This window comes from Mya arenaria, chromosome 10, assembly GCF_026914265.1.
Source record: "Mya arenaria isolate MELC-2E11 chromosome 10, ASM2691426v1".
Taxonomy (NCBI): Eukaryota; Metazoa; Mollusca; class Bivalvia; order Myida; family Myidae; genus Mya; species Mya arenaria.
This window is the reverse complement of record NC_069131.1, coordinates 8,989,630-9,001,789: the sequence shown is the minus strand read 5'-3', so window position 1 is coordinate 9,001,789 and position 12,160 is coordinate 8,989,630. Positions and strand designations below refer to the sequence as shown.

Here is a 12,160-nt window from a genome sequence, read left to right as displayed (position 1 = left end):
ACATGAAGTGCAAAGCACAAATTGAAGAGAGATGCCAAAAAGCTAAAAATGCATTTTTTGCAATGACTGCTCAAGGTGTACATTCACATGGTCTTAATAAATTAGTTTCTGATAATCTCTATGTTAAAATCATAATGCTAATTGTTCTCTTTTGTAGTGAATTATGGAATAATATTGTACAAAGCGATATAGCTTCAGTTAATCGCTTACAGCATTTTATGGTTAAGAAAATTCAGGGATTTCATTTTTTCATGTGTGAATCAATGCTTGGGCTTCATAAATTGTATTCATCGGTGATCATTAAGAACTTGCTATTCTTACATTTGATACTTTGTCTAGACTCTAAATGCACCACTAAGAATATTTTTCTACGACGATACTTTCAGTTTGTAACAGATAGAAATGTTTCTTTAGGTTTTATTCCTGATATATGTAAAATCCTATGTACATATGGGCTTCAAAGCTTTATCAACAATGCTTTAGTTAATCCAGAACGAATTCCCTGTAGACGTCAATGGAAACATATAGCTAAAACTATTGTTTCATTGAAAGATACCTCATTATGGTCAGCACGAACTTTGTCAGACGATGATTTTAGTCTATTCAGAATTTTGCAACCGCGTGAAAGTAGAGCAACAGTGTATGATATATTTGACTTAAACTGTTATAAACATATTCGAATGTTTATTGTAAAACTGTGGTACAAAAGGCCACCACAATTGCCACAACGATGTCATGACATCGTTGTGGCAATTGTGGTGGCCTTTTGATGTGACGTGTATACTGATGACGGAAGTGACGTGTATACTGATGGCAGTAGTGACGTGTGTACTGATGACGGTAGTGACGTGTGTACTGATGACGGTAGTGACGTGTGTACTGATGACGGTAGTGACGTGTATACTGATGACGGTAGTGGCGTGTATACTGGTGACGGTAGTGACGTGTATACTGATGACTGTAGTGACGTGTGTACTGATTGCGGTAGTGACGTATGTACTGATGACGGTAGTGGCGTGTATACTGATGACGTTAATGACGTGTGTACTGATGACGGTAGTGACGAGTTTACTGATGACGGCAAAGGCGTGTATACTGGTGACGGTAAGTGACGTGTGTACTGATGGCGGTAGTGACGTGTGTACTGATGGCCGTAGTGACGTGTGTACTGATGGCGGTAGTGACGTGTGTACTGATGACGGTAGTGACGTGTGTACTGATGACGGTAGTGACGTGTGTACTGATGACGGTAAGTGACGTGTGTACTGATGACGGTAGTGACGTGTGTACTGATGACGGTAGTGACTTGTGTACTGATGACGGTAGTGACGTGTGTACTGATGACGGTAAGTGACGTGTGTACTGGTGACGGTAGTGACGTGTGTACTGACGACGGTAAGTGACGTGTGTACTAATGACCGCTTTTCATAGCTTATGTTAAACTGTTGATGATAGTACCCGACAATAAATAAATATTGACTTGACTTGACTTGACTTGACGTGTGTACTGATGGCGGTAGTGACGTGTGTACTGATGACGGTAGTGACGTGTGTACTGATGATGGTAGTGACGTCTTTACTAATGACGTCACTGATGTAAATACTAATGACGGTAGTGACGTGTGTACTGATGACCGCTATTCATAGCTTATGTTAAACTGTTGATGATAGTACCCGACAATAAATAAATATTGACTTGACTTGACTTGACTTGACGTGTGTACTGATGGCGGTAGTGACGTGTGTATTGATGACGGTAGTGACGTGTGTACTGATGATGGTAGTGACGTCTTTACTAATGACGTCACTGACGTAAATACTACTGACGGTAGTGACGTGTGTACTGATGACGGAAGTGACGTGCGTTCTGATGACGGTAGTGACGTGTGTACTAATGACGGTAGTGGCGTGTATACCGATGGCGGTAGTGACATGTATACTGATGGCGGTAGTGACATGTGTACTGATGACGGTTGTGACGTGTATACTGATGACTGTAGTGACGTGTGTACTGATGGCGGTAGTGACGTGTATACTGATGACTGTAGTGACGTGTATACTGATGACTGTAATGACGTGTATACTGATGACAGTAGTGACGTTTATACTGATGACTGTAGTGACGTGTGTACTGATGGCGGTAGTGACGTGTGTACTGATGACGGTAGTGACGTACTGATGACGGTAGTGACGTGTATATTGATGGCGGTAGAGACGTAATGATTGCGGTAGTGACGTGTATATTGATAGCGGTAGTGACGTACTGATGACGGTAGTGACGTGTATACTGATGACGGTAGTGACGTGTGTACTGATGATGGTAGTGACGTGTATACTGATGACGGTAGTGACGTGTATACTAATGACGGCACTGACGTGTATACTAATGACGGTAGTGACGTGTGTACTGATGACGGTAGTGACGTGTATACTGATGACGGAAGTGACGTGTATACTGATGATGGTAGTGATGTGTGTACTGATGAACGTAGTGACCTGTGAACTGGTGACGGTATTGACGTGTGTACTGATGTCGGTAGTGACGTGTGAACTGATGACGGTTGTGACGTATGTACTGATGACGTTAAGTGACGTGTGTTCTGATGACGGTAGTGACGTGTGTTCTGATGACGGTAGTGACGTGTATACTGATGACGGTAAATGACGTGTATACTGATGGCGATTGTGACGTGTATACTGATGGCGTTAGTTACGTTTATACTGATGACGGATGGCGTGTATACTGATGGCGATACTGATGGCGATAGTGACGTGTGTACTGATGGCGTTAGTTACGTGTATGCTGATGACGGTAGAGACGTGTGTACTGATGACGGAAGTGACGTGAATACTGATGACTGTTGTGACGTGTGTACTGATGAACGTAGTGACGTGTGTACTGGTGACGGTAGTGACGTGTTTACTAATGACGGTAGTGACGTGTGTACTGATGACGGTAGTGACAAGTGTACTGATGACGGTAAGTGACGTGTGTACTGATGACGGTAGTGACGTGTATACTGATGACGTTAGTGACGTGTATACTGATGACGGTAAATGACGTGTATACTGATGACGGTAGTGACGTGTATACTGATGGCGTTAGTTACATGTATGCTGATGACGGTAGTGACGTGTGTACTGATGGCGATAGTGACGTGTGTACTGATGGCGTTAGTTACGTGTATGCTGATGACGGTAGTGACGTGTGTACTGATGGCGATAGTGACGTGTGTACTGATGACGGTAAGTGACGTGCGTACTGATGACGGTAAGTGATGTGTGTACTAATGGCGATAGTGACGTGTATACTGATTGCGGTAGTGACGTGTGTACTGATGACGGTAGTGACGTGTGTACTGATGGCGGTAAGTGATGTGTGTACTGATGGCTGTAGTGACGTGTGTACTGATGGGGGTAGTGACGTGTGTACTGATGACGGTAGTGACGTATGTACTGATGACGGTAGTGACGTGTGTACTGATTACGGTAGTGACGTGTATACTGATGACGGTAGTGACGTGTGTACTGATGACGGTAGTGATGTATATACAGATGACGGAAGTTAACTTTAATCATGATAATACATCGTCTTATTTTATTATAAAAAGCTTTCAAGCATACAGTATGTATTTGATAAGAACAACAGAATCTAAAGCTGATAAAAATGAAACAAAATGTAAGTATCTTTTTCTATTAAGTTATGTTGTATCAAATTTGACCTTGAATAGACTCAGATATTGAGACCAATAGCAAAGAAATAAAGTTCTCCACGTTACATCGTATCGGGGAGAACCTTTGTCTCAACGTGGCCATTTCAAAACTGGTTTGGGCAGTTTTAGTCACGTGATAGCTATAATTGAAAGGTGGGAAAGGGTGTTTGCGTGTCATTTCTACGGAGACATTCGTCTTGGGAACATCAAGTTTTTAAAACATTCAAATTCATATTATTGTAAAATATAGGCGAGAAGGAGAATTATATAGATGATAAAATCATATTTGTATTTGTAAAATGGAGCATGTTGAGATATGTGCGTTATCTGATATTTGGAGGGTTAGTCTAAGAAACATTAATTGTTTCGCGCATTGTTACGAACACAGGTTTCCTCGTCCATTTAAAAAACAAAAACGGGGTTTTACCTGGGCGGCTAGTAATCCAGAGATACATATTCGATCTTATCACTAAACAATGCATGGCGTAAGTTTATTTAACCATGTTTTTTTTATTCTGATAAAATCGTGACATGCTCAGTTTGGGGGTGATTATTATTTATAATAGTTGATCGGAATATTTGACAGTCGGATATGTGTATGCATGTTTTTTCAAGCATTTGTTTTGCTACTGTTTTGTTGTCACCCCCATGTATCTGTTGTTGCCCAAAATAAACGAGTCTCATAAGCAGTGTGTGTTTGCTTATGTTTTTGTTAAGGGTATGTTGAGACCCGCTGCGCAACATTCACCATTGATTGAATGGCGGACGATGAACAAACTATTCTACAGTGGTATGTTTACTTGCGGACCTGTGCGCGTGTGGACTGGCCGTACAGCCGGGAATACAAGTTGATGTCATCATTGTTTAAAATGCTCTAATACATCGTACTTTTTGTAATTGTTTAAAAGAAACTGCCTCTGTATATTCTCCTATATAAAACTAAATACTTTTATTTTCAGGTCACCAGTCCATTGTTAAGTTGTGTTACATTATGTATGTTTGTTATTCATGTCGGAAAATAGCTCATTAACCTAATGTTTCTTGTTATCATATATCCGACTTTGAATAAAGATTTCTGTATCTTGTACAATGCCTAGGACGCTACCAGTTAAACATTGTATAAGGACTCCGTGCGTATATTTATATTGACTAGGTGACTATGCCGGCTTTCAACGAACATGCTTATATGTAATCACTTATATTATAAAGAAAACAAGTTAGACAAGTTAATGGAAATATTATTCAAGATTAATTCATTACACAGAATCACAAATACAATAATCAACATTAACATTTAGCAGAATACATAATGAAGATATGTAAAGAAAAAATAATGAAGAAAATTTGAGTTCGCGTCAAAAATAAAAACAACAATTTTAACCAATCAAAACTTGTTACTCTACAAAAAAGTAGTCCCAAAATAAAAATAAAAACAAAACAAATCGGGGAAGAAAAAGCAGTAACGTTCATCCAAATAATTAAGTTATTTTAGAGTCAAAATAAACTCAAGTATGTAATTACGATATCGCCTATTGGGTCGTATTGTTTTCCTATACCGTTGCTGAAACTGTACTTCATTGTAAACGTTGTGTTTGTAGTTTTGTGTTAGGGAGAATACCGAAATACCATCAAAATCCTGATTGTCCAGTGATCAAACCAATTTAAGAACGCTTAGACGAAAAAACCCGGAACGCATTGATGAAAAGCTAATGCTTGGTTGGCGCTCTTGTCAATGTTAAGTTAATGTAATGCCGGCCATCCATGAACGTTTTGGTAAGTAACCGTCGGCGTCACAATCAATTTACTTCTAATTTGTTGTTATTTTTCAATACTAATTTTCCATTAAAATGGTGTCCTACCTTTTAAACAGTATGTGTTTCTGCTTCGTACAATTTGATCAATACGAACCTTTAAGTGCTCATATTTTTTTTTAGCTCTATTAAGATCACTGTTGATTAGGTTTTAATTTTATTCTCTACATTTAGCGAAATCCGGGTATCTTAAATAAAGCAAACTTGTTTATTTATTTTAAACCTTCGCATTAACAATGCTCGAGTGAACAGCAAAGAGATGCAAGGAAAATGATATAAGTCTCTTAAGTGATGAAAGCAATTAAATGACACTGCTTAATGCATGCGTTCTTGATCAAGCATGAGTGAAAAGTGTAAATACTAAAGTACCGCAAGCGATTTAAAAAGCTCGTCAGCTTTTCGAAGAATGGGGCATACCTTGTCAAATTGTTTAATCCGAGTGATGGGACTTGACACATGAACGGATTGTTATGGTTAATGATTTAATGTATACAATTTTCAATGAAAGGCTTCAAGTTCGGCCAAAATAGAAAATGTTTTCACGTGGGCAACGAAGCCTTTGTTTTGTAAAATAAAACCGGAATGATTCGACATCTCATCCGAAGTTCGAACCAAACACTCACTTATTAAGGTTGATCTCACTTATTAAGGTTGATCTCACATATTAAGGTTGATCTAAGCCTTGAGCTTCAGCTTTTCGCACAACTCGTGTTTCCTTTACTCTTAACAACAAAATTTAACATTCGTTTGCTAAGACGAAAGCTACCGAAAACCATATCATCACACGAATGGCACAAGGTGCGCCTAGGCTACACGTCGCCTATGATACAATCACGTGTGTGTGTGTGTGTGTGTGTGTGTGTGTGTGTGTGTGTGTGTGCGTGTGCGTGTGTGTAAGCCTTGCCCATTCGGCGAGTGCTCCAATAAGATTGTTAGTCATTTTAGGTTTTGGAGCATAGTACACAAACAGAATGTTACCCTGGTTACAGCTATCCTGTTTTTTTTTTTAACGTGCACCAGTGTATAGCACTGTCACACGGGACCCCCAATTACCGTCCCTCCCGGAAGACGATTAGTATTTTTAAGTGGTGAGGCGGGGAATCGAACTTGCAGGATCCCTGAATTAACAGTCATGTGTGTTACCACTAGACCACGGATCCGCTCACAATCAACCACTCTGTATTGATATGAAGAATGGCAAAATCAGTAATATTTGCAAAACAGTTGTTTCTATTAAAGTGGCATTTCATTGAATTATGCTAATTAATTACATGTTCTAATATCAACTTTAACATGCTCTGATAGTAGTTTAAATTTTGTGAAAAACAAGGTGAATTCATGGGAAGCAATCTGATTTAATTTGAACATTAAAGAATATTGTATAAATAATGAACCCGGATTTTACCTTACTTGTCGAGCTTAATCTTTTCGGAACACAGCATAAACACTCTCAAATTGTCCGGTTCGTTACTCTCGCTGTACGTTAAGCTTTTTTAAATAAGAAAAAAAAACACTTTACAAAACGTATACCGTTGGTAAAACTACAGCTGTGGTACTTATTGGGTTTTTTGCTGAATATAACTTTTTAGCTTATATACCTATAAACATATATTACACATATATAACACATACATTACACATATATTACACATACTTTACACATATATTGCACATACTTTACACAAACATTACACATACTTTACACATGCATTACACATACTTTACCCATACATAACACAGACAAAACACATACTTGACACATACATTTCACACACATAACACATACTTAACACACATATTACACATAAATTACGCATACATAACTCATTCATTACACATACATAACACATGCTTTAGCCATACATTGCACATAGATAGCACATACATTACACGTGATGAGAAATGCTCATAGCGCCACAGGGCGAACTGCCTCGCTGTGGACGTTAATATAAGTAGCATGCATTGCCACTGACTAAGCGCCACAGGGCGAACTGCCTCGCTGTGGACGTTAATATATGTAACATGCATTGCCACTGACAAAGCGCCACAATGCAAACTGCCTCGCTGTGGACGTTAATATAGGTAACATGCATTGCCACTGACTAAGCGCCACAATGCGAACTGCCTCATGGTGGACGTTAATATAGGTAACATGCATTGCCACTGACATAGCGCCACAATGCGAACTGCCTCGCTGTGGACGTTAATATAGGTAACATGCATTGCCACTAGCGCCACAGGGCGAACTGCCTCGCTGTGGACGTTAATATAGGTAACATGCATTGCCACTGACATAGCGCCACAGGGCGAACTGCCTCGCTGTGGACGTTAATATAGGTAACATGCATTGCCACTGACATAGAGCCACAATGCGAACTGCCTCGCTGTGGACGTTAATATAGGTAACATGCATTGCCACTGACATAGCGCCACAATGAGAACTGCCTCGGTGAGGACGTTAATATAGGTAACATGCATTGCCACTAGCGCCACAGGGCGAACTGCCTCGCTGTGGACGTTAATATAGGTAACATGCATTGCCACTGACATAGCGCCACAGGGCGAACTGCCTCGCTGTGGACGTTAATATAGGTAACATGCATTGCCACTGACATAGCGCCACAGGGCGAACTGCCTCGCTGTGGACGTTAATATAGGTAACATGCATTGCCACTGACATAGAGCCACAATGCGAACTGCCTCGCTGTGGACGTTAATATAGATAACATGCATTGTCCCTGACATAGCGCCACAATGCGAACTGCCTCGCTGTGGACGTTAATATAGGTAGCATGCATTGCCACTGACATAGCGCCACAGGGCGAACAACCCCGCAGTGGACGTTGATATAGGTAACATGCTTTGCCACTGACATAGTGCCACAGGGCGAACTGCTTCGCTGTGGACGTTAATATATGCTTACTGCCTCGCTGTGGCCGTTAATATAGGTAACATGCATTGCCACTGACATAGCGCCACAGGGCGAACTGCCTCGCTGTGGACGTTAATATAGGTTACATGCATTGCCACTGACTAAGCGCCACAATGCGAACTGCCTCGCTGTGGACGTTAATATATGTAACATGCATTGCCACTGACTAAGCGCCACAATGCGAACTGCCTCGCTGTGGACGTTAATATAGGTAACATGCATTGCCACTAACGCCACAATGCGAACTGCCTCGCTGTGGACGTTAATATATGTAACATCCATTGCCACTGACAATACTATTAATGTTTTTTTGTCTTACATAGTTGTTGTTGTCCGTGGTGTCTTCTTTTGTGGCCACTTAGTCGCCTCATAATGAATGAGTCCTTAAAAAGTATGTTTGAATTGGTTGATTTAGCAAAATTTAAGACAAAAGTATATCTTATGTTGCATCTTATATATATGTATATATATATATATATATATATATATATATATATATATATATATATATATATATATATATATATATATATATATATATATATATATATATATATATATATATATATATACAATTCCCTAATCGCCCACGTGTTGTTGTTAGGTTTGTAAGTTTAAAAGGCAGGTCGCATTGAAAATAGTGTGTGGGCAGTGTAAATGCGCCATACTTTAAATTGACCTCAATAAACAACATGTATCTGCTTTCCACATCTCGATTTTGAACATCAATCATAATGGATCACTAATTCCATTTACGTCTAATTTTAGGTTATCAAATTGTATATAAAGCAATTTGAGAACGGGGTTGGCTCATTCTGTGCGGACAATTTCAAAAGGCAATGTTACGCTTACTCCTTCTCGGGCTCTGTGGTTTGGTGCTTGTTACCATCCCTTCAGCCAGGACATACGGTAAAAACTGCTTTCTTTTCGTATGCAATTGTTATAACTAATTTGATATTTCAGCATTTGTTTTTATCATTATATTTATATTTATTATTATCATTATTATTATTATAATTATTGTTATTGTTGTTGTTGTTGTTGTTGTTGTTGTTGTTGTTGTTGTTGTTGTTGTTGTTGTTGTTATTATTATTATTATTATTATTATTATTATTATTATTATTATTATTATTATTATTATTATTATTATATTTAAACAAATCCGAAGTTGTCGAGACCCAGATAAAAAAAAATCGGAATAACGATATTTCGGATAAACAATTATTAACAATATTACTGATATTTGTTACATACGCGGGCTTAATTTCATTCTTCAGCAAGCGCTCAGTGTGCTTCATTAACACCTCAAGCCGATACCCGAGTGCTATCGCAGTATGGTGTGAAAAAATATCAAATCGGGACATTTATTAATATTATTATTTATTTATTATCATTATTATTATTATTATTATTATTATTATTATTATTATTATTATTATTATTATTATTATTATTATTATTCAATTCAATTCAATTCAATTCAATTCTATAATTTTGTTGTTGTTGATGAAGTATAAGTCAACACCTAATTGACTCCAAACCAGCAGACACTCCAACCTCAAATCCTGGACCCGCCCCTGGTCGTGATTTCTTGTATTTCAATGTTTATTCAACCATACTCGATCATATCGAAGGACGATAAAAAGATATTGGACATTGTAGACCGTGTACGGGGCACGGGGCAACTTCTTACAGATTACAATCAAAGTTATTTGAACGATATGTATGTATACATTGAAATTGCGTAATTTTCAGATAAGCTGACGGATTTCGAAATTCTTGAAGCTGTCGAAAGGGCACTGGAGACTGACATCAATGCCCCAGAGGTAACAACAAACACTTTATACTAGAATATCCGATTAGCGCAGTGGTTAGCGCACTTGCTTTCGACCATAAGGGTCCTGGTTCGCTTACTGGCCTTTGCACATGTGAGTTTGGTTTGTGGTTACCAAATCGGACGAGTGGGTCTTGTCCGGGACTCTATTTTCTCCCTCGCGTATCGTATCATGTTAACGAGAATGTTAATATAATGTTGTAACTTGTTTCACAATCGTTGCCAAGTAAATCTGAATTCAATACTTGTTAATATTTTTGTTGTGCTACACACACGGGTCACCCCCACCTCCCCCCACCCACCCCCACCTCTTGAAAGGCGGTTTTCAAAGGCCTCTGGGACTTAGGAAGGTGTTACGCGGTACGCAGAAACTCTAAATTATTCATTTTTTGGAACACATACTCTTTGACTAATAAAATATAATTTGATATGCAGGATTCGGATAGACAATGGTTGAGTATTTGGTACACAAAGGGGAGAGGGTTACACCCTAATACTTGATGTATTATGTACAATTCATATGTTTAACTGTATTAAACTTTTTTTCAAGTTGTTCAAATGGTTCCAGTTCAGTGAACAAGATGGCAATCAAAGCATTTTTTGAATAAGATTCCCCAAAACGAATATCACTAGCACTAGTGTGTGTTGACAGGATTCACTTCTCCTAGAGGCACATATTGTCTGTCCAAACTTATCTCTGCACGGGCATATAGCGTCTCTATAAACTGTTATATCGAAACACTTAAAACACATCCTTGTAAGAAAAAAGAATGCAGATGGCTTAGGTAGTAGGAATCAAGCATTAGTTGAATTGTGCCCCAGCGCTATCACTGAACGCACCGTTTGTATATCTAATACAAGTTACCATGGATTTCTCATGATTGTTTTAGGAGCGGGGATTCAGTGTAAATGACTGCGACGACGAAGACTGTGTGGAATGTTTTGTACAATGTGATGACTACGATGTTGTCTGCCGGGAGCAATGCGCAGAAGCATTCGAGCTCCGTACCTATACCGCCAGACGCAACAAGTTCAGGTAGATTGTAAACTATAAATGAATATTTTATATAAATAGCATTCGTTGTAATTGCATAATAATTAAGATAATTAAGAAAAAAACAGTCCATTGGGCGATCCAATTAATAGGATTTTGTTTTGTAAGTGTAAACAATATCAATAGAAATAATGAATTGCTGCATAAAATATACGAAGAAGGCAACCAACATAGTATTGATCCAACTTGTGTTGTATTAAATGAAATTTTCAGTCACTGCATTATTGGTGATGTTAACAAACATTACACATATATTACATACATATATATAACACATACATTACGCATACATTGCGCATACTTTACACACGCATTACACACACATTACACAAACTTTACACAAACTTTACACATACATTACCCATACTTTACCGTTACATTACACGTGCAATGCACATACATTACACATACATAACACATACTTTACACATACAGTACACATACATAACACATACATTACACATACATTACACACACATTACACATACTTAACATATATTACACATACATAACACATACACAACACATACATCACAAATACATAACACATACTTTACATATTCATTACACATATATAACACATACTTTTAACATACATAACACATACATAACACATACTTAACACATACATAACACATACTTAACACATGCTTTACACATACATAACACATACATTACACATACATTACACATACATAACACATACTTTACACATACATTACACATACATTACACGTGATGAGAAATGCTCACTTAGCCACATTTGCGTTTTACTCAAATTAAATCATTTCCAAACGGAATTAACGTGTTTTGAAA

At 38.2% G+C, this 12,160-nt stretch overlaps 1 protein-coding gene across 1 annotated transcript; it reads left to right on the top strand.

Annotated features, from left to right (window-relative positions):
• Positions 1–1,074: 1,074 nt before the first annotated feature.
• On the top strand, positions 1,075–2,220 carry LOC128204297 (clumping factor A-like). The gene is made up of 2 exons (XM_052905707.1): positions 1,075–1,253; positions 1,737–2,220. Exons 1-2 carry the CDS (start codon positions 1,075–1,077, stop codon positions 2,218–2,220), a joined length of 663 nt encoding a protein of 220 aa, XP_052761667.1.
• Positions 2,221–12,160: the final 9,940 nt, after the last annotated feature.